General features: G+C 42.6%; 2 protein-coding genes and 1 long non-coding RNA gene across 5 annotated transcripts in view; 2 read left to right on the top strand and 1 right to left on the bottom strand.

Annotated features, from left to right (window-relative positions):
• The window catches only part of LOC149915229 (uncharacterized), a 241,332-nt gene that overhangs the window by 111,619 nt on the left and 106,244 nt on the right, over positions 1-23,469 (top strand). The gene's annotated exons all lie outside the window — the stretch shown is intronic.
• Positions 1-23,469, bottom strand: part of LOC149915233 (uncharacterized) — a 175,532-nt gene that overhangs the window by 76,252 nt on the left and 75,811 nt on the right. The window lies entirely within an intron of this gene.
• On the top strand, positions 2,041-9,752 carry LOC149915236 (annexin A4-like). The gene is made up of 5 exons (XM_090122994.1): positions 2,041-2,720; positions 4,157-4,270; positions 5,187-5,243; positions 5,559-5,652; positions 8,167-9,752. The coding sequence occupies exons 1-5, from the start codon at positions 2,301-2,303 to the stop codon at positions 8,190-8,192; spliced, it is 711 nt and encodes a 236-aa protein (XP_089979120.1). The 5' UTR covers positions 2,041-2,300; the 3' UTR covers positions 8,193-9,752.

Below are 23,469 nucleotides of genomic sequence, written 5' to 3'. Positions count from 1 at the left end.
CACAGCCTCCATTCAGGAAGTTGTAGACACGTTCCAGGGCCTCAATGTCTTTTTTTGTAGTGAGCGGCCCAAAACTGAACACAGTGCTCAATGCGTGGCCTCACCAGGGCTGAGTACAGGGGGATGATTCCCTCCCTGCTCCTGCTGGCCACGCTATTTCTAATGCAAGATGCTGTTGGCCCTCTTGGCCACCTGGGCACACCTCTGTCCCTGGAAAGGTGATGGAACAGCTTGTGCTGGATGCCATCTCCAGACAACTGGAAGAAAAGGAGGTTATCAGGAGTAATCAGCAAGGGGGAGGGCATGCTTGACCAAACTGGTAGCCTTCTACAATGTTGTCACTGGCTGGGTGGATGTAGTGCATGTAGTCTACCTTGCTTTCAGCAAGGCGTTTGATACCGTCTCCCACAACATCCTTATGACAAAGCTGAGGAAGTGTGGACAGATGAGTGGACAGTGAGGTGGGTTGAGAACTGGCTGACTGGCAGAGTGCAGAGGGTCGTCGTTGGCGGTGCAGAGTCCGGTTGGAGACCTGTAACCAGCGGTGTTCCTCAGGGGTCGGTGCTGGGTCCGGTCTTGTTCAACATCTTCATCAATGTCCTCGATGAGGGAATAGTGCTCACCCTCAGCAAGGGTGATCTGTGAGGCCCCGTGTACTGAAAGGCAGCCACACGGTCTCCCATGAGCCTTCTGTTCTCCGGGCTCAACAAGCCCAAACCTCTCAGTCTCTCTCCAAAGGAGACATTCCCGATGCTTTGAAGCCTTTGAAGTCACGTTCCTGATGTCCAAGTTACGTGCCCATCATGTGTTAATGCTGCTGTGCCAATCGGTGGGCTCAACAGCTGCAACAAAGACACCAACGTCTTTGGGATAGGCTTATTTTACTGCCTATGACAAAATAAAACCAAAGTCATATTGGCAGCGTCTATAGCCAAAAGAGAAGCTTAGCAGTAAAGGGAATAAGCAAGGCAGTGGGCCTACTCATTGCCACGTGAGCACAGTGGTGAAGAAAGATCCACGACCAATAGCCCCAGCACTTTACCATCAGCCAGATCCGCAGTCACTGGGGAGCCCCGTTTGCAGGGAGGATCTGAAGAACCCCTCCCAGCCATGGGGAAGTTGCACAGCAATGCATCCATCCCACGAGTGAGGCATCCAGAGCCGCTGCAAGCAGCTCCAGCCTTTCTAGCACAGAGTAAACCAATGTACGGAGCAGTCCGGGGGAACAGCCGCTGCCCTCTTTCTCCTCTTGGTTTTCGCCCCGAAGCCTGCCCAGGGCTCAAGGGGAACAAAAGGCGTCGTGCTGTCAATCTTGCTGTAGCACGGGCCTCTTTGGCAAGACTGTCTGCCCAGCCCCCCCGCGTCGGGCTTCGTCGGGTAACGAACTCAGCAGCAAAGCGCCGTGACTTCCTCTGCCTGCCCTGGAGCCGCAGCCCGAGAGCTTTCCGGCCCCCGGCCTCCCTCTCCCTGGTCAGCGCCAGCGCCGCCAGCTTTCTTCTCGGACAGACGTGAATACAGAAAACGGCAGTCGAGTCCTCCGCCTGCGGGGCAGCGGCTCAGCACGGCGCTGCTGACCGTTCGAGCCGAGCCGAGCCGGAACCGAAGGCGGCCGCCCGACTCTGCCGGGCTCGAACGCGTCTCGATCGGCGGGGTCGGTCCCTCTCTTTCGGGGCTGCCCGGCTCGGCCAGGAGCCGCTCCCGGACACCGGGCGTCCCGCCGCTCGCAGTCAGCCGCCGGTTCTCAGCCGGCGGCGCCCCGCCGCGACGCCGACTCCGGAGGACGGCTCCGTTCTGACGCGGGACGGACGAGGCCCCGAGGCGCGGGGCGGGCGGCGGCGGGGACGCGGGGCGGCGGAGCGCCGCTTTCCCGGCACGGAATCCCGCGGCCGCCATTGGCGGAGAGCCCGCGCTCGGCCCCGCCTCTCCCGCTCTCTTATTGGTCGGCCCGCGGAACGGGGCGGGCGCTCCCGGCGGGGTCGTTTGCGCCCGCGGTCGCGCCGTCATTGCGTCATCACCGCGCGCGTCCCGCGTGGCCCCGGCCCGGCTGCCCGCGGCGCTGCCCCGCGCCGCGCGCCCGCTCCGCTTCCGGGGACCCGGGGCCCGCGCCCCCGGATCCTTTTCCTCCGCGCGGCCTTCCAGCCGCTCTGCCCCCGGCCTGCAGAGATGCCTCGGGTCGTCGTGACCGAAGTGCGGGACCGGCGCGTGGCGGTGTTGAACGTCGTTCCGTTGGCATCAGCCGTCGGTCAGCCCGTCCAGAGCCCTGTGCGGGGCCTTCGTTTCCTCAGGCGGATAACGGGAGGATGCCGGAGCCGAGGGGCGGTGGGAGGGAGGCGGGGACGGGAGCATCCTGCCGTGCCGCCAGCAGCCCGGGGGCCGCGTGCTGTGGGTGCCGGCACGAAGCTCCGCCGTCCGTCAGCACGGGAGCTGCGGTTCTGGTGCAGCAGCAGGAGCTCAGCGCAGCCCTGCAGAGAGCGGTCCGGCAGCACGGGAGGAAGATGACGGCCTGGAGCGCGAGTGCCTCAGCAGTGTCTGCAGCCTGCGAGGAGCCGAGCGGGGCTGGGGAGAGGAAGGTGTGGGAGTCCCGGGGAGGGACGCGCGATGGCAGCGTTATTGGCAGGATCAGCTGCTTCCTCCACCGCTCCCGACGCCGAGCACTGGTTTCCTTTGAGAAGCAGCCCACTGTCACATCTGTGGGGTTCCGCAGGACACACAGGCATGGGGTAAGTTTAGGTTGGATATCAGGACAAACTTCTGTGCGGAACTTCTACAGCCGTGGGTGGGATCCCCCTGAGCTCCCCTTCTCCAGGCTGAGCAGCCCCCTCTCTCTCAGCCTCTTGTCATGGCAGAGGTGTTCCAGTCCCTTCACCATCTTGGTAGCCCTGCGTTGGACTCTTTCCAGCATGTCCAGCTGTCTCCTGTACTGGGAGCCCAGAGCTGGACGCTGTTCTCCAGCTGCAGCCTCCCCAGTGCCGAGCAGAGCAAAAGGAATGGTGCAGAATACTGGTCCTTACCTGCTACAAGAGAAGTCAGGACTAGGGCTATGATGGGAGCGCATTGCTTTATGATTGACGTGGAGAACTGCTAGGAAGAAGGCCTGGTGGGCCTGAACACAGATGCCGGGTGGTCCAGCTTTTGTTTCACTGGAAACCAGGTACTCCGTGGGCAGCAATATGGAGATATGTTCTCCATGCAGTTGTGCCCCCGTGGCTTCTTTCTGATATGCTTGGGAAGTCCCACTAGAACAGGCTGCCGTGTGAGACAGAAGTGAGAGAGAAGCATCAGTTGTGTGGGTGGAGTTTTACTATCTCTGTGTTCACATCTTTCATGTTTGTCTTCTTTTTTTTTTCCAGTTCAACTCTGCGTGCGTCGGTCTGCCTTTGCTAAATCCTTTTCTTGTGGCCTTAGGCAACAATCGAGGGGGTCTCAAGTTTCAGCGCTGAGCAAGAAGCGCAGGCACTCAGGAAGGCCATGAAGGGCTTTGCTAAGTTGATCTCCCTCCATGGTCAACTTTTATTTTTTCCCCAGCACTGCGAATGGCTGCTCTGGTGGTTTGATAGAGGGAAGCATAGCTGCTTGCACTGCTCTGCTGCACAACTGCCCTAAAAATTGTTGGAAAGTGGAAACAGAACTGCCCTTCGTGTCCCGAAATGCAGCTGCTCTGGTGGCGTGGGTCCTGGCAGCTTTGTGTGCATCGATGTAGTCCTGGAGCTGTTGAGAGCTGGCTGTGTGAGGGACTGGAGGTGGCACAAGACCAGAGGGCACTTCTGATCCTTGTGCAAGCATCCTGACTAGCTTCCATTTGTTTCTTGCAGGCACGGATGAAGATGCCATCACTGACGTCTTGACCAAACTAAATGTTTCCCAGCGTCAGCAAGTTCTGATCACCTCTAAGAGCACTACTGGCAGGGTGGGTGGTCTGCAGAGATGCACGAACGTGGTTGTGTCACTTGGGCGCAAAGTGAAAAACGACCCAATCTCTACAAGAGAAAGGTCGGCAGAGACTTCACCTGACCAAGGTTGTTTTGTTCTTGTTCAGTTCAGAGCAGTTGTTGATGCAAGGAGGGTTGGAGCCTGAAGAGGAGTGCTGAACAGCTCAGTTCCTCTGTCCTCAAAGGCCGTCCCTTCTGCCAACTCCTTTCTCCTCTTTGCCTTCTAGGATTTGATTGATGACTTGAAGTCGGAGCTGAGTGGGAATTTTGAGAGGGTGATCATTGGGGTGATGACTCCCACCACCATGTATGACGTGCACGAACTAAGGAGGGCTGTGAAGGTTTGGAAATCTTCCTTTTGTATTGCTTAAGTTCTGGCCAAGGACTTACTGCTTTGTTATGCATGTCTTCTCTCTCTTAAAGAAACCTGGTTGCACGTCACAAGCAGGTGCTGGTATCTTAAGTCTTGCCTTGGTGATTCCCTAGGGAGCAGGAGCAGATGAAGGTTGCCCAATGGAAATTCTGGCTTTTCGCACCAATGGAGAGATTTGTGGCATTAATGAGAACTACAAGCTTCGTAAGGAGTGCAAAAGGCTCTCTTGTCAGTTTCTTCCTGTCTGCGCTTCTTAATTGGAGGCTGTAGCAGTAATGATGATGGCTGGAGTGCTGCAGTGCTGCTGGGAGCCCTGGGCACAGTTCTGTACTTAGCTAGGTTACAGCTGGCAAATGTTGTGGGCAGCACCCAGGTGGTGGCCCTGCTCCTAACGGGTGCTGTGTGTGTGTTCTTGCTGGAATATGGCTGCTCCCTTGAGGATGGCATCGTATCTGACACATCTCCCATGTTTCGAAGGGTCCTCGTGTCCCTCGCAATGGTGAGCCAAGCTGAGGGGAGAAGGGGGTGAATGTTCAGAGCTGTGGGCACAGCTCTGCACTCAGTGGTGAGGAGCTCCAGGCTGGCTTTTTCTCACCCTGTGTGTCCCATGACCTCAAACCCAGCCTCTCCGGGGAGGGAACTCTGACTCTGGGTGTGCATGAGTGCTGTGGGCTCTTCTTTAAATGTCCCAGTAAAGTGGGTTGCTGCTCGTTTCAGAAGGAAGCCCAAAGTACATCTGAGCTGCATTTCATTTGTAAGCTAGTGTTCCCTTTGAAGGACTCCATTATCCATCCCCAGCAGCTTTTCATGAGTGGGGAATTCTCAGGAGTTGCTTCCAGTAGATGCTCTGGTGAACTGAGTCTTCTATCCTTGTGTCTTTGCAGGGAAACAGAGATGAAGGAATGTATGTGGATGATGCCCATGCTCAGCAAGATGCTCAGGTGCGTAGTAATGTGCTTCCCAATCTATTCTTGTGCAGGTGATGCGTGGTGAAGAGAAGCCAGCCTGTGAAATGGAAATAATGTTTTTAGCCTTGTTTGCAAGTCTCTAATGAGAGGTCTCTCGACAGGCTGGCTACTTGGCAGGGGCAATGAGATTTTGGCTGTGGGTTGCCGTGCCTGGTAGGTGCTTGTTGGAAAATATCCGTGATCTAGACAAGTACGTGCCAGCAGTGCTCTAGCTGCAAGGGATTTAAGATCTCCTGTACGCCCAGTCTTCTCCATGAGCCTTACTTTGTCACCCCTAATGTCTTGAAGTGCCTGTACGAAGCGGGGGAGAAGAAGTGGGGAACAGATGAGGTGCAGTTCCGTGTACAGAGGATGGACATAAACAGGTATCACCTAGTGAGAGGTAGGACCCCTGCACAGTGTCCTGGGTTTTTCTTTCCTTCCTTGTTTGTGTGTGATGCTTTTGTAGGAGCTCTGTAGCTGTCCAGTAGATGTGAACTCTTCTGAGGCAGCAGGTGTCCTAGAGAGAGCCCCATTGCATCCATTCCATTCTGGCTGTTTTATTCCCTCCTGAGACTGAAAGGGACTTGAGAAACCTAAGTCCAACTGGCTGCAGCTCCAGCATGGAAAGCAGAGATCATGAAGTGTGACTGCCATTGGGGCAGGGGGGAGAGGAGCTAAGAAACTTGATTGGCAGCACAAAGCAGCAGGTCTTGAAAATGGTACTAGCTGTGGTAGGCCAATTTGCAAGACTGTTAGCAGTGAAAATGAATTATTTCTGTGGGGCGATCCTGATTTAGCTGAGAGTGCTGCAGGGATGAAAGAATGTTCATGCAGTATACGAGGAGCTTGTTGCAAAGCGGTCCTTTGAATCTCTGTGACTTTCTGCCATAGTTTTTGATGGTACAGAGGCATTGCTAACAAGGACATAACAGCATTAAATCTGAGATGGTAGGCAGTTATTCAATAGATTGTTTAGTTCTTGTTCAGCCTGTGCTTTTTGTTGTTGTCTGTCTGCTATTCAGCTCAGAATACAGAACTATTGTATTTCTCATAAATGCTTAGCACTCAAATATGGAAGTGCTTCACAGGCATTAATTTTTGTACCTAACAAGTTTTACTATGAAGCCGCGAGTGTCTTCATCATTATTTAGCACAATAATTGCAGCAGTACAACAACCAACCTTATAAAAAATATTACATGCATTATTTTTTTTTAGCTCATCAAGGAAAGGGTTCTGTGAATCTTTACCTACACCTAGATCTACTGTGCAGTATACAAGATGGATACTCATCTGAAATATCTAGTGCTGTATCTATATGCAAAGTGTCAACCTAAATTTTTGGCTTTACAAAATTTTGATGACTATATTTTGCAGTAGATACATTTACAGCCTAGTTGTTTCTTCATTTCTTTTTATTTCCAGTACTTGAATGTATTATAGGATTCTATATGGGTTTATTTGTGTGGCAAAGATCACCTTTCTTTGTTTACTGCTCCAAGGTACTCGTTTTATTGAAAATTACTCATGAAGACTTATGATGTTTCTCTGAAAATGCTGAAAATAACTAAATGGCAATCTTCAACATTTACCATTAGAAAACAAATGGTTTGTGCATGAGATGAAAAGACAATAAAATCTGTTATGTTAACAGATAGATATCATTTACTTTTAAGCAGAGTACTATGAAATCTTTTACCAAGAGGTACAAAATTACAAAAGAAGCACTGAATTTACTTCAGTCATTTTTAAATTTTACTTGAGAGTCTGTCACGGAGTTATCTAGATCAACGTGTGCCCTCGACAGGGGGCAGCAAGCCCATAGGCCCCCTGGCCCAAAAACAGGACGGAAAAGGGGGAAGGGAAGGGAGATGGGAGCTGGGCCCAGAAACCAGAACAGCAGCAACAATCTAAGGAGGAAAACTTAATTTTACTAAACATGATATCGGAATGCAAGATAACACAATATAATATAATATAATTGAAATTGAGGCTAATAAATCAAATAAGAGAGAGAGAGTGTCCGAAACTAAAAGGCCTACTTTGAACTGAAGGCACACGGTTGGGGAGCAGACCCACACACTGCTAGGCAGTGAGCAAGAGAGCCAGAGAGCAAGATCCCATGACTCCCTCCCATGGCTTATCTTCCTCTCTGAACATGAAGTCCCCTGGGATGTGTAGTTCTTCCTTTCTTCTGAGAACCAGGCATCCAGAAAGATGTCAGTCCACGGAACTGGAGTATTAACTCTTTAATTACCCGTGCTTTACATGATGTTTGGTGTGGAATACCGATAACAAAATTATAAAACCATGACAGAGTACTGTGTTTTGTACTTTTTTGACTTCCAAAGTCAAAAAAGAGCTGATTTTGCTGTGGGAGGTAACTATGGTTAGGAGAGAAACTGTGTGCTCATTTTCCAGAAGGTAGTACATAAAAAATAAAGAAAGATCTTTGTATTCCTGGAAATTTGAGAAATTGGAGGGTCTGCTGTAGGAAATAGGATATATCAGTGTTTCTGTTTACAAGACAGTGACTGCTGTTTGTAATCTGTTAGAGGATGGGTATCTTGTCACAGAACAACCCTTTTGGACATCTTTATAAATGTTTTAGTAACTGAGCAATGGATCAGTGATGCAAAATACTTTCTTATCTAGCAGCAGCTCTTATCTGAATTTACTGTATCTATTGTGGAGAAAGCACGAGGTTCCAGTGCTACAGTGTTTGTGTTGTGAGCACTACAAAACTTTTTAAAACCACTGTTCATTTGCTCAGTATCAAAGAAAACATTTTAACCAAACTTAAGTGCTAACTAGTCACTCGGAGGTCTTCACTACCTAAAATTTTCCTTCATAACAGAATCTTTACAGTGTATGAGATAGAAATAATAAAATAATTTTCTTATTCTTTCCCTTAGGCATTTCCTGGAAACACAAACTCTGATAGTGTGGTCCGACATGATTTGCAACACCCAGTCATTGCTCGCTATGTACGTATAGTTCCTTTAGATTGGAATGGAGAAGGCCAAATTGGGTTAAGAATTGAGGTCTACGGCTGCTCCTACTGTAAGTTTTTCCATTATATTCCTTTAAAAAAAAAAAAAATCTAAATAGAAACTGTCTTTGAATTTCAGATTAAATCTGAATCTCAAGTGCTTTTTGCTAAAATGCATGAAGATATTCCAGGATTACTAATTGTAATAACTGGAGCTTAATTTAATATTTACTGTATCCTTTATTCTGAGTTTCTAGTTAGCTCTTCTATAGGAAATACAGCATTAGAATTAGTAAGAGTGCTTTGAAATCACTACTTTTGATCTTCAAAATTGTTTTTGCAGAAGACTTGAATAGACCAGTTGAGGAAAAGATAGCATTCAGATACATTTCATGCTGGGTCTTGAGAGGGAAACAAGACATAATTCATTGCCTGATGACAAAGATAAAAATAAAACAAGTAAAAATTCAATTGAAGAAGCTCATCTTGTCTAAATATGACATGTTTTTCAGAGATTTTTCCTTTAATATTTGAGTATAACTTTAGAATCTCTTCTAAAAAAAAAAAACGAGATGAGCAATGGTGCAAGTGGTTAAGAGCACAACAGATCAAGTTTTAAGAAAAGCAAGTGTAGTTTCTAAATACCATTCCTTGAATTTGATCCTGTGGGTGCTTACGTGAAGTCCACATGCCTGCAAACTGTAAATGTCTGATGTCCTATTTCTATGCAAATTTAGTACAGTATTCTTGTAGGTGTTTTAGGGGAAATAAATACTTGAGATTTATCTTAAAAAAAAAAAAAAAAAAAAAGTTAGAACAAGTTAAGAAGCACCTATCTTGAAGACTCTTCCATTGACGTCAAGTGATTTAAGGCCTATTGAAACACTTTGTCATGGTAACTAGCAATTATGTTAATTAACTAGCAAAAATATCTTGTGATTTCTGTTGTTTTGACTTGGCTATGTGCTTTCATTAAACACTATTGAGAATCACATTCTGGTATTATTTTTCCTATTTCCATGCAAAGAATTAAAGCCTCATTTTAAAATTTAGATTAAACTTAGATAATTTTTTAACAGCTGAAATAACTTAGCTGAAAAATCAAATCAAACTTGCTGCGGTGTTGGTAGGGCTGTGCTGGGGGAATTCATGGGTGTTGGATACGTTTGTAAGAAAACACATTGTATTTGTTATCTGAGGAACTGTAGGTTATCCTGCAACAAGTTGGTTCTTGTTCAAAAAGGTAGCGATCATCTGAAGTATTAGGTAGCACTGTGTACAAGGCTCTTAATGAACCAAATTTGCCATCACTCTATTAAAATATTTTATATGCTGTTTTAAGTGTAGCCAACACTATAACATGGTTGATTTCACATCATGATTACATTTTTTTACATTTAAGTATATCTACTTTGAATACAAATACAAGTATATGGAGACAGAAACCAACTTTTTTTTTTTAATCCAACACTTTTTTAAACAACAACAAAAAAAAGAAAATATTTTTAAGTTGTAGGTTTTTTTTTTTGTTTTTTTTTTTAGCCAAAAATATTTACAAGCAAAAGGTTTTAGGTTTTTGTTTTGTTTCCTTTTTTTTTTTTTTTTTTAATTAAATTGATATCTAATGCACTGTAAGCACGTTACAAGATGAATTTGGAGTCTGAAACTAAATGTGAGGAAAAGCATAGTTGGCTAACAAAATGAAAAGTTGTCTGCTTGAAAGACTGCATATTTCTGGAGAAAAATAAAACACATCTATCAAGGAAATAATGAATCAACTAAAAAAATACTGATAAAATTTGTCTTCACAGACAACTGAAGTAAGAAACCTAACCTTTTGTTTTCCTCGAAGAGAAGCATTGAACTGCTAGTATTATAAGTTATTTCAGTATTTTGTTAATGACATTAATAATAATGTTTTACATTTATATGTCTATAGGAACTTTTTTTTTCTTTCTCCTCCCAAACAAACAAAACAAACAAAACAAAGAAACAAAAAAACCCTCTCCTAAAATACTGTTAGATTTTAGAAGCAGGAATCAGGCTGTCCTTGAGTCAGTATGCTGAAACCAGTAGACAGCAGCAGCGCAGTTGAGAAGAAAAGTTCACTGTCTTATGACTTCTTGGAAAAACAGAATAATGTTTGAGAGTTCCAAACTTGTTTTCAAATGCATTATTTGGAGCAACTTATGTAAAGTTACATTGTTCCATAGATATGGAATTCAGCAGGAGCAAAGTTTTTAGCCCTATAATTAGTATTGTATATTGAAGCATTGTCATTAACCAGTGAGATTTGCAGATTAATCCTGCTGTCAGTGAAGAAACTGACTGTATAGATAAGTAGCAATTTTTTAAGCCTGATTAAAACATGGGCATCTAATCCAATTTGTGAAAATTTTTGAAACATTACCTAAAGCAAAAGGTTGCTTAATACCTTACAATCATATATTTTTCTTCAAGTTTGTAGGTTTATATTGAATGCAGTCTTTTATTTAGAGAATATTTGAGAACATATTTCAGATGTAGAACTTGCACATTTTCTCATAGTAAAGGTTTAATTGGAAAGTCATAAACTTAGTGCTTAAGAAAAATATTTCATTGCACAATACAGCAATCTGGTTATTAGTCTCAGAGTATTAAGAACTCTCATTAAACCACATATTGAAATACGTGGTCATTAATTGCCATATTGATTTGTTCTTATTTTTCTTGAGTATGCTGATAAAATACACATTATTTTTTGTGTGTCAGAAATGGAAACTACATTCTTCCTTACACAGCAATGTGAATTAAAAAAAAGGTTCAACTTTAAAAGAGAATTAGAGATGACATCTATTCCCTAGAGAAGTTTGTAAAATTACAAAATATTTCCTTTCAAGGTGCTCTTATTCATTTAATTATTTGCTTGCCTTCTTGCTTTGAGATTTTTCTATGTTTGAAACTGCAGATGAGATCTGCGACGTTACTTTCTAATAGATCTCTCGGAAGTCACAAAAATTAATTAATTAATTAATTAATTAATTTAAGGCTCCCTCTACAGTAAGATTGAAAATGTTCTTTACATTTCTCTCTGTGAATAAGTGCTGATGTCAAATTTAGAAAAGATTTTAATGTGTGGTTAAGATGTGTGGGAAGAGAAGCAAACAAAATATTTAACATTAAAAAAAAATATACTGTAGTCAACGGGAGTTGTAGCTTTCATTTTAAAATCATAGAATGACTTATGTTGGAAGGGATTTTAAATATCATGTAGTTCCAATGCCCTCACATGAACATAGTTATCAACCACTAGATCAGGTTGCCCAGGGCCTGATCCAGACTGGCACTGAATGCCTCTAGGGAAAAAGCATCTGCATCTTCTCTGGGCAACCTTTTCCAGTCCTTTACCACAGTGAATAAAAAATTTCCTCCTATCATCTAACCTAAATCTCCTTTCTTTTAATTTAAAACCATTCTTGCCCGTTCTCACTAATAGACCATGAAAAAAGTTGGTTTTCTGCCAGTTCATAAACTCCTCTGAAGTATTGGAAGGTCGCAATGAGGTCTCCCCAGAAAAACAATCCTCCTCTCCAGTATAAACAAGCCCAACTTCCTGAACCTCACGGGAGAGGTGCTCCAGCCCTCTGATCATCTTTGTGGCTGCCCTCTGGACTGATTCCAACAGCTCCACATCTTCATTGTCTTCAGGGCCTAAGACCTGGGCACAGTATTTCAGGTGTGACTTCACAAAAACAGAACTGAGGGGGACAACTTCTTCCTGTTACCCAGTTGGCTGCCCTTCTTTTGAGGCAGTCCAGTATACTGTTGGCCTTCCAAATTGCAAGTGCACAATGCTGGCTCACATCCAGCTCTTTATCCACTAGGACCCCCAAGTTCTACTTGACAGAGCTGCTCTCATTGAGTACTTCTCCCAGTCTGTTCACATATCTGAGATTGCTCCAACCCAAGTGGCAACACCTTACATTTTGGTTTGATGAATCTCATTTGATTTTACATGAGCCCGCTTTTCAAGCTGTTCCAGGCGATTACAGATATGGAGTGAAGCTGTGCAGAGAGAAAATTAGAAAAACCAAAGCCCAGTTAGAACTGAGCTTGGTCATTAAGATAAAAGACAACAACAAATATTTCTATAAATATATCAACAGCAAGAGGAGGGCTAGAGAGAACCTCCATGACTTGTTGGACACCGAGGGCAGCATGGTGACCAAGGATCAGGATAAAGCTGAGGTATTAAGTGCTTTCTTTGCCTCAGTCTTTAATAGTAAGACTTGTTACTCCCTGGGAACACAGCCTCCTGCACTGGTAGATAGGGATGGGGAACAGAATAGGCCCTGCATAATCCACGATGAGATGGTTTTGGACTTGCTCCAGAAGCTGAATGCTCAAAAGTCCATGGAGTCAGATGGATTGCATCTAGAGTGCTGAAGGAGTTAGTGGATGTGGTTTCCAAGCCACTCTTCATCATCCTTCAGCAGTCCTGGCTAACCGGGGATGTCACAGTGGACTGGAGACTGGCAAATGTGACACCCATCTTCAAAAAGGACGGAAAGATGATCCTGGTAGCTCCAGGTCTATCAGTCTCGCCTCAGTACCAGGGAAGATTATGGAACAGATAATCTCAGGAGACATAATGGACCAATTAAAAGTCAACCAAGGGATCAGGCCTAGTAAGTATGGGTTTACAAATGGTAGATCATGTTTGGCAAACCTGATTTCATTCTATGACAAGGTGAGCCATTTAGTGGATGAAGGTAAGGCTGTCGATGTGATCTACCCGGACTTCAGTAAAGACTTTGACACTGTCCCTCACAACATTCTCATGGAGAAGGTGGCTGCCCATAGCTTGAATGGATGTATGCTCTGCTGGGTGAAACACTGGCTGGATGGCCAAGCCCAAAGAATTGTGATCAATGGAGTTGAATGTAGTTGGCGGCTGGTCATGAGCAGTGTCCCCCAGGGTTCAGTACAGGGGCCGCTTCTATTTAACATCTTTATTAACAATCTTGATGAGGGGATTGAGTGCACCCTCAGTAAGTTTGCAGTCTACACCAAATTGAGAGGGAGTGTTGATCTGCCAGAGGGGAGAAAGGTGCTACAGAAGGTCCTGGATAGACTGGATTGATGGGCCAAGGTGAACCGTGTGAGATTCAATAGTGTCAAGTGTCAGGTCCTGCATTTTGGTCACAACAACCCCAGGCAACCCTATAGGCTTGGGAAGGAGTGGCTGAAAAGTTGCCTGTCAGAAAGGGACCCTGGTATATTGATGGACAGTCAGCTGAATACGAGCCAGCAGTGTGCCCGGGTGGCCAAGAAGGCCAGTGGCATCCTGGCTTGGATCAGGAATGGTGTGGTGAGCAGGACTAGGGAAGTAATTTGGCCCCTGTACTCAGCACTGGTGAGGCCTCACCTCGAGTACTGTGTTCAGTTTTGGGCACCTCAATACAGAAAGGACATGGGGTGTGAGCAGGTCCAAAGAAGGGCTGCAAGGCTTGTGAAGGGCTTGGAAAATGTGCCGTATGAGGAGCGACTGAAGGAATTGGGCTGTTTAGTCTGGGGAAAAGGAGTCTGAAGAGAGACCTTATTACTCTCTTCCAGTACCTGACAGGTGCTTACAGCAAGTGCAGGGTTGGTTTCTTCTCACTGGTGACAGGATGACGGAAAATGGTCTCAAGTTGTGCCAGAGTAAGTTTAAGCTGGATATCAGGAAAAGCTTCTTTACAGAAAGGGTTGTTAAGCACTGGAATAGGCTCCCCAGAGGCAGGGTTGAGTCACCTTTCCTGAATGTGTTTAAAAACCATTTGTTTACTGTGCTCAGAGACATTATTTAGCAGAGGGTTGTTAGAATTAGGGTAAGTTTGGTTAGGTTGTGGTTGGACTTGATGGTCTCTGAGGTCTTTTCCAACCTGAGCACTTCTATGGTCAGGCATAGTCTATCCTTGATGAAGCTGTGTTGGCATTCTTGAATCACCCCCCTCCCCTTTCTTGCACATGCCTTAGAGTAGATTCATGGAGGTTCTGCTCTGTGATCTTCCCTGGCACAGGTAAGGCTCACTGGTCGATAGTCTCCCAGATTTTCCTTTCTCCCTTTATTAAAAATGGGAGTGATGATTCCTTTTTCCACTTGCCAGGACCTTCACCTGACAGCCATGAATATTCAGAAATGATTTAGAGTAGCTTGGCAACCACATCAGTCAGTTAGTTCAGGACTCTGAGATACATGTTGTCCAGCTCCAGAGACTTGTCCATATTTAGTGTCATAAGGCAGTGTCAGACTTGCTCTTTTCTGACAGTATAGGAGGCATTTTGCCCCCCATCCCCTTTGTAGAGTTTCAGGTACATATAATATATTTAATACACTCAAAAGAGGGGAAAGGATCTTTACATTTGCAGTGACATAATTTAGCAGAAAGCAAGCCATAGGAAAAATTTATCAAAAAGCAAGTCATAGGAAAGAAAGTAATGTTACAGAAGGCAAAGTATCCACTGAATTCATTAATGCAAAGCTGATGGAATATTTATATTCAAGCTCTTTTTGAGACAGAGAGTAAAGAGACATGATAGATAGATGTCTCTCGTCATGTTCCCATTTATGAATTTTTTAGACAATCAGCAAATTCAAGGCATCTGGAGGCTATGACAACTACAATATATATTGTATTTTATCACTGATTTTTGAAGTTCATAATAAGCTCCTGCAGAATCATTGCCATACGAATAGTTCCTTCAATCACAATACTGCAGCAGATTAATGCATACAAAACAAACAAACAAACAAACAAACAACAACAAAAAAAACAGTAGCATTCCTATTGAACAGTCTTTGACAGCACTTTTTAAGATAAGAAGGAGAGAAAAGAAGAAAAATAAACAAGTCAGACCTTATCGTTTTATGAAGAAATGAACATTTTTTATGGAGATTATTTACTCCTTAGATAGTACAGTGAACAAAATCTTGGTCATGTGAATATTTACAAGAGAAAAAAAAATTAGACTTGGAGGTGCTGTTAAGGCTTAAGCCATAAGTATTTGAAAGGAATATTTACAATAACTGTTTTGAAAATATTGAAGTGCTAAAAATTAGAGCTTGAACAGATTTTGACAAGTTAATCCTATTTGCCTGTAGTGACTTTAAGTGAAACCATTGTTCCTCTTCACTATTAATTCCACATTCATCAGCTGTATTCATCATTAGAAAAATTTCTGTGATACTTGTAATTTCCTTTGCCATTGTCATGCTATTGCTACCAACTATTCATATCTCCATCACTCTCTCCTATGGTTGCCATATGTACTTCACAGAAACTCCATTCTCTCCAAAACTATATATTACATCAAAATATCACAGGGAATATTTAAAGTAGATAAGAAAGCCACTATTTAACTTGTGTGGAACCTAACCAATTTTCTTTTGTCCAGTGCCACTAGATAGATATAGTGGACATTTTGTTTCATCAGCCTATGCTCACAAACAAACGATCAAAAAACTGATGAAGTGTCTTGATGGCCACTGGAACTCCCTATGCTGAATGAACTATATGTCCATATGTATGTAAACATATGAATACATATTTATTCTTTTACACTTTTTTTTTCCACCTAAATTGTGAAGATACTTATGTGGTCTCATAATCCATGTAAATGGTTCTTTGCCAACCTCTCATAATATTTTATTACTCATAATAATAATGTTCACTAAACTGTCTTAATGAAAAGATGGACTTCTATGACCATAGAAGTGATGGAACTGCATAAAAATATTAAATGATAGATAGGAAGAAACATTTTGAAGCATATGTTTTGTCTAATCATGTTCTCATATTTGTAGCAACTGTATTAAATCATTGTAATTAAAATTGTTTTTCATTTTGGAGAAAAAAAGAATCACAGATTTGAGAAAATTATCAGCAGTCACTGTAAACTTAGTAGCTTTGTTTGTGACAGTGAATAGAACACTTAAGAGTTATCCGAAGCATCCAACCCTCTTTTTCTCTGTTTCTCTTTAGATATTTTTATTCTGGATATTTCTACAATTTCTATGTAATTGATTTTCAGCCAGCATAGTCACAGTTCAACATCTGCAAGCATAGCTTGGTATTTACTTTTTCTGATATTACAGGTGCATGTCTCAGTACTTGTATTAAAACAGTGGAGAGTGAGGGAAATGAACTGTGAAAACATTTGAAGATCTCTTTGAAAACATGCTCTGTTTGAAAGCTTAATTCTTTTCTAATGTACTCTCTAGCATGTTTTTTTTTTTTCTTTTTTTTTTTTCTTATTTGTTTTCACATAGAGGGGACTTCTTATCTTGAAGATCATAAAAATTGGTGATTTTCCTCATTTGCTCCATGGTACTCCTCAAACAGTAGAGTTTTGCAGATTTAGGATCAAAAATAACTTTTTTTTTTTTTTTATAAGTATTTAAAGTGTGGGTTGTTTACCTACTCCCCAGGAAGAAATAGTTGTGATTGTTTCTTTGCAAGTGTTTGTTATTCTGGTATGAAAGTAAGTGAGAACAGACTTCAGCTAATTTCTTATCTCTAGTGGTTAACAGTAATAGGTATGGGTCTATTTTGGTTCTGGCTGTGTCCAGCACAGGGCACCCCAGACACACACAGCAGCCCAGCAGGCCCTGTCATCAACTCAGCACCTAAGAATGGTACAATTTTTAAATGAAATATTAAAATTTAACATATATTTTTCATTCTTTTAACATATATTTAGTCTGATACAAAAAATGTTTTATTTTTGTATCAACTTCTTGAAACCACAGCAAATTGAGCAGTCCATTATTTTTAAATGTCTAGCTGTAGTGAAGTTACTGGTGGATATTCTCAGGCACCACAGGTTTGTGATCTGCAACAGCAATGTGTATCCCATACAAGTACATTTGTTATGCATCAGTGGATGCATAATCAAAGTCAGATTTAAAAAAAATCTATTTTACATGCATACATATCCCACCAAAATGTTCAGTTGCATACTCAAACATTTTTCAATTACACTTGAACACTTTTTTAAATCATTCAGCATTTCCTTTAGAAGAGTATGTATTGCTAGTTCATTTTTAAAAGATTTTTTAAGGTTTTTTGATGGAATACTGTATAATCAATGAATGTACAGATGTTATAACAGAATCACTGAATGGCCAGGGTTGGAAGGGACCTCAAGGATTGTGGATCGCCAACCTCCCTGCACATGCAGGGCCACCAACCTCCCCATTTAATGCTAGACCAGGCTACCCAGGGCCTCATAAAATCTGGCCTTGAACACATTCAGAGATGGGGCATCCACAACCCCTCTAGGCAGCTGTTCCAACACCTCACCACTCTCTCTGTAAAGAACTTCCCCCTGACATCCAACTTAAATCTTCCCTCCCTCAACTTCAAACCATTTCCCCTCGTCCTGCCATTATCTACCCTTTCAAAGAGTTGACTCCCCTCCTCTTTGTAGACTCTCTTTAGGTACCGGAATGCTGCTAAGAGGTCACCCTGCAGCCTTCTTTTCTCCAGGCTGAACAAGCCCAACTCCCTCAGCCTGTCCTCACAGGGGACATGTTCCATCCCTCTGATCATCTTTGTGGCCCTCCTTCAGAAAAATTGATTTAGAAATACTAAATTTTTTTTTATGGGACACTTGGACTTTGTTTATCTTTTAGAAAGTCACAATAAATTAAATAAGATTTAAATACATTCCCTTAAATATTTTCTTTGCTCTGAAAGTAATGCTTCCCATTTATCAAATTGTATCATCATAATCTTATATAATATAGTTTCCATTTAAATAGAATAAGTTCTAAGCTACAGAAGATTATTTTTCAATGTAGTCACCATGACTAGCTATGCATTTTTGGTGGTGATTGAAGAAGGGCTTGTATGCTGCGCGTATTGTTTAAAAAAAAAAAAAAAAAAAAAAAAGCCTGGAGCAGCAGATTTGATCCACTATTACTGTCACCACTGCTGAAACACACCACCTAACACACTATGCTAACACTGACTGTTAAATCTCTGTGAATATTCATCAAGTATTGAAGAATGTCAATGGATGCTGTTTTTTCCACATGGAGGAATTCAGTTATATCTTTGTTTCATGTGCACTTCTGTGTCAGATATAATTTTCACAGACTGCCACTATGCTGCCATCATGGCAACAAAATCTAGTGGGATATTGGTGGGAACGTTCAATCTCTACTGTTATACTACTGATGTCTACCTCTGATATCATGGGCCAACAAAATAAAATAGAAGGCATTGCTTTCAGAGCAGCCTTTGCATGAGAAATCTATAAATCTTTCCTTTTCACATAAGTGCTTATGTAACTTCTAGATTAGAAAATTATTTTAATAAAGGAACCTCAAACTTTTAGAAGAATGTATGTAATTAGCGAGTTCTGAAAATAAATATATTTTTTTACATTATTAATTGTTTTCAGCATTTATTTTTCCAAACAGAACTTCATATTTCTGTATTGGTTGCTGGAAAAAGAATTATTGCTTAATTCCTTGCATGGTAACATCTCTATTTTTCTTTTTCAGAAACTTGAAGAGTGGATTTTTAATTCTTTCAATATAAACATGTTCTTACTTCCTTTCTTCCTTCGTTTTCTCTCTCCTTATTTTTCGTTATTTCTCATGGTACATAGTTGCCCTTTTGGTTCTAAGTATATTGAACAACTTGAGAGAATAACTTTATAAAACTATAGCTATAAAAAAGTTCTTTGTTACCTAAAAGATCGCATCCCTGGATGTGTTTAAAAACCATTTGGATGTGCTGCTCAGATAGATGATTTAGCAGAGGCTTGTTAGGGTAGTAAGGTTAGGTCGTTGGACTCAATGATCTTTAATGTCTTTTCCAACCTGAGTGATTCTGTGATTCTATTTGTTTAGCCACAGCTGGCATTTATGTAGCATGCTTTTATTTACGGATGCTCTTGCTTAGTGATGCATGTATAAGTGTGTCTGTCCCCCCATCACTTTACCCCTGTGTACATTCTCTTCAGGTAGAGAGAAAAGCGGTGATTCTGTTTCCTATGAAGACTAAATTGCAAACAATCATACAGACTGTTACTGAACTAAAGAAAACTGAGTTAGTTGTGTTGTTTTTGGTGACATCAGTGTTGCCATGGTACCAGAGGATCTCAACGCACCCCTTTTGCTTGGGTACTTCTTATATTTTTTTCTATGCCTTGTATAGATGCAGAAAATTGTACCATTGAACTGTCCACTGGACTAATGGGGTAAGTGGGACAGCTGTCCCTTCACCGCTGCTTCATAGCTTCTCTTCTTTGACTCGTTTTCTGAGGAAAGCCTCTGAACGGAATACAACTTGCAAGCATTGGTTGTTGGTTCTTTAGGTTAGATTCAGTGAAGCTTACTTATATCTGGTTAATCTGGGGAGGATTGAGATCCTCTGTATCTCTGTCACCTGTTCCACGTTTGAGCACCCTCACAGTGAGAGCCTTTTCATTCTACTAAGTGTCACCCTGGGTAGGGACACATTTCACTAGATGAGGTTACTCTAAAGTGCCATTTAACTGGACCTTGAGCTCTTCCACTGATGCATCCACAGCTTCTCTGGGCAGCTTGTTACACTGCCTCAACAGCCTCATAGTGACAGATTTCTACCTTAATTCTAATCTAAATATATCTTTGAATTTAAATTGTCCCCATTCTCCTGTCACTAGAGATCATCAGAAAAAGTCTTTCTCCATCTTTCTTAAGCCCACTGTATGTATCAAAAGGCTACAATAAATCATCTCCAAAGCCTTGTCCAAGCTAAAATCTCACAGCTTTTCTTCAGAGGAGGGGAGTTACATTCAGCTAGATTGAGTCAAGGTTAGATATCATGGGGAAGACAGAGACCCCCATGCTTTCTGGGAACGCATCCTCATGGGGACAGTCTTTTTCTCCCAGCTGGAAGATGTCCATGCTGCAGCATGTGTCTGGTGCCGCTTGTGCTCCTGTCACTGAGCACCTGTGAGAAAAGCCAGGCTTCATGATCTTCCACAATCCCAGTAAGCATCTGTAGGTAACACTCACTTTTTTTAATACTGATTGTAGGCAGTTCCCTCAGCCTTTGCTGCGACTGCTGGGTGCCCTGGACTCTCACCAGCCCTGGCTGAGCTCTTGCTCCATGTGGCAATGTCTTTTTCATACCAGGGTCACCAGGTAGGGACTTAAGAATCCCCATGCAGATTCTCAAGGTCCAAAAGGGGGGAAAAAATAGAGAGAGAAATATGTGTTGTTTTTGTTGTTTTTGTGAGTTCGTTTTCTTAAGTATTACTCATTTTTTATTTATTGAATCAATTGTTCAATATGCCTCATCTTGAAAAGATGACCTTCATGCTGAACTTCAGGCTGCTTCATGTCAGAACCAAAGTCATCTTCTCCACATGAGTAGCCACTTCTGTAACTTGTTTGACACATTCTCAGGGCCCCAGTCAGCTCAGGTCCTTCTGCTGGATTCCTTCTGTTGTCCTGGCACAGCAGCTCAGAGAATGCTGGTCTCTGCCTTCCCCTATTCCTGAGGACTTGGGGAAGAAGAAATGACAGATTTTGGCAAGGGAAAAGGATGGAGATGCGAAGGATGGTCTCACAGGAGCTTTTGTTGTCAAAAGAATTACCAGGAATGGCCATGTGAGCCTGCAAGGTGGTACTGGAGTTGGGACTCCGCCAGCTAGTGGTAAACTTATGGGATGGATAGTTTGGTGCCAAGACAGAGGTGGCCATCTGGGGAGAGGTGGACAGGACCCTGCCTGGCCACCAGAGCACACAGCTAGTTTGAGCTGAAGGGGAAATACTTTGTCCAGTAAAGATCCCAGTAAATCCTGGGAAAGCATCCTTCAGGAATAATATTGCAATATTTTTTGGAATTTGGAATACTTCTTTCTTTCCAGACTTTTTCTGATAATTTGAAAATTTTACACCAATCTATATAAGTCGATAATTATTAAACTTGCTTTTAGCTTTTACATTATACAGTTTTTAATTTTTTACTTGTAAATTTACTTTCCCTCTTAAAAGCTCAAAACATATCCTGACTGTGTTTTATCAAAAAACAAATAAGTGAATAAAATATATAAACAGGTAATTTCTCTAAAATTAGAAATCTGTTACTCAATTTTCAGGCACATAAGAAGCTGGCTTATCTAAAATGTATCTTTCAATTTTAATGGATGTTTGTGAGTCAAAGAATCAGTGGGATCGTATCTAAAGTATGCTTCTGCATAATCTTCACACATTAGCATTAAAAATAATCCTTATACATACCTAGGTGCAATTTTCCTTGATTTTTTTTTTTTTTTAAGAGAACAACAGTAGTTCACAGCTTGAAGCAAGCACAATATTAAAAATCATAAAATAAAATTACAATAGTTTTTCTTAACATTGTTTCTAATAAGTTGCATAACTCATCAGAAGATATAAAAATCTTCACGTGGAAGATACATTTATTCAGTATATTCTATCATTGCTGTTTCAAAGTGTATTAGTTACTGTAAGCTTTCAGGTATTATTTATTTTTTCCCCTCAAGATTTAGCTTTTTGACCTCAAACATTAGTGAAAGATGCAGTCAGGATTAGCAGGTTCTAAACTGTATTGACTTTCAGGGAAAAAAAAAGCACAGAAGTTTCTGTTCAGATTCTATCTGAAGAGACTGCTGATCAGTTCTTTATTAGAAAAATTTCCATTTTTAGTGAACTTTTGTCATAGGAAATACAGACAAAAATAATAGCTATTTAATAATATATTACAAACTACCAAAATAAAAACATCAGAAGAAAGCTAGAAATTACTTCATCAAAACTTACTATAGGAAGTAGTGAAATTGAAGTAAAGTAATTGAAATTAAAGTAATTGAAAAATTCCTTCTTCAAGTCCATACCTCTCCAATTTTGAGATAGGGATGTGATGAGGGACCATGTCAAAGGCTTTGAAGAAGTCGAGGTAAATGACATCGTCCTTCCTCTGTCCAGTGATACCGTCACTCCATTATAGAAGGCCATCAGATTGGTCAGGCAAGATCTGCCCTTTGTGATGCTGTGCTGGCTGTCTCTGATCACCTCTTTATCTTGTAGGTGCCTTCGCATGGTTCCTACTCTATGATCTTCCCAGGTACAGAGGTGAGGATCACCAGCATGTAGTTCCCTGGGAATTTTTCAATGGATTAAGAACTGGTTGGCTGGACATGATCTGTGGTTCTGTGTCAGGGTGAAGGCCGGTCACAAGTGGTGTCCCACAAGGGTCAGTCTTGGGAACGGGGCTCTTCAACATCTTTGTCAATGGTCTGGCCAATGGCATCAAATGCATCCTCAGCAAGTTAGCAGGTGACACGAAGCTGAGCAGTGCAGTTGATACATTGGAGGGAAGGGAAACCATCCAGAGGGACCAGAACAGGCTGGAGAAGTCAGCCCCTGAGAATCTAATGAGGTTGCACTTAGGCTGGGACAACTCCAGGTATTTATAAGGGCAGGAGGAAGACCACCTTGAGAGCAGCCTGCAGAGAAGGACTTGGGGGTACTGGCAGATGAGAAGCTAGACATGAACCATCAGTGTACATTTGCAGCCCAGAGGGCCAACTATGTTCTGGGCTGCATTAAAAGAGGAGTGTCTAGCAGGGAGAGAGAGGTGATTGTTCCCGTCTACTCAGCTCTTGTGAGGCCCCATCTGGAGTACTGCATCCACACCTAGGGCCCTCAGCACAAGAAAGACACAGAGCTCTTGGAACAGGTCCTGATAGGGCTGCTAAGATCAGAGGACCAGAGCACCTCTTGTATAAAGAAAGAAAGGCTGAAGGAATTGGGCTTGTTTAACTTGGAGAAGAGAAAGCTCCAGAAAGACCTCATTGTGGCCTCCAAATACTTGAAGGGAGCTTATAAACAGGAAGGGAAAGACTGTTTACATGGGTGTATAGTGATAGAACAAAGGGGGATGGTCTTAAACTGAAACAGAGGAGATTTAGGTTAGAGGTTAGGAGGAAGCTTTTCACTCAGATGGCGGTAACACACTTGAACAGGTTGCCCAAGGAGGTTGTGGATGCCCCATCCCTGGAGGCATTCAAGGCCAGGCTGAATGTGGCTCTGGGCAACCTGGTCTGCTGGTTGGCAAACCTACCCGTGACAGCAGGGTTGAAACTAGATGATCATTATGGTCCTTTCCAACCCAGGCCAGTCCATGATTATATGTAAGCAATGCTCACCTTTAATCACCAGTGCAACACAATATGAACTTCT

Source organism: Phasianus colchicus, chromosome 22, assembly GCF_987193195.1.
Source record: "Phasianus colchicus chromosome 22, bPhaCol1.hap1.1, whole genome shotgun sequence".
Taxonomy (NCBI): Eukaryota; Metazoa; Chordata; class Aves; order Galliformes; family Phasianidae; genus Phasianus; species Phasianus colchicus.
Note: the sequence above shows the minus strand (reverse complement) of the source record. Positions and strands in the feature narration are given on the sequence as shown.

Excerpts from the sequence above, each read along its gene's own strand:
- LOC149915236 (XM_090122994.1), top strand. The coding sequence starts at position 2,301 with ATGCCGGAGCCGAGGGGCGGTGGGAGGGAGGCGGGGACGGGAGCATCC. Across the intron at positions 2,721-4,156 it reads GCAGGACACACAGGCATGGG|GATTTGATTGATGACTTGAA; the intron begins GTAAGTTTAGGT and ends TTTGCCTTCTAG. Across the intron at positions 5,244-5,558 it reads ATGCTCAGCAAGATGCTCAG|TGCCTGTACGAAGCGGGGGA; the intron begins GTGCGTAGTAAT and ends AATGTCTTGAAG.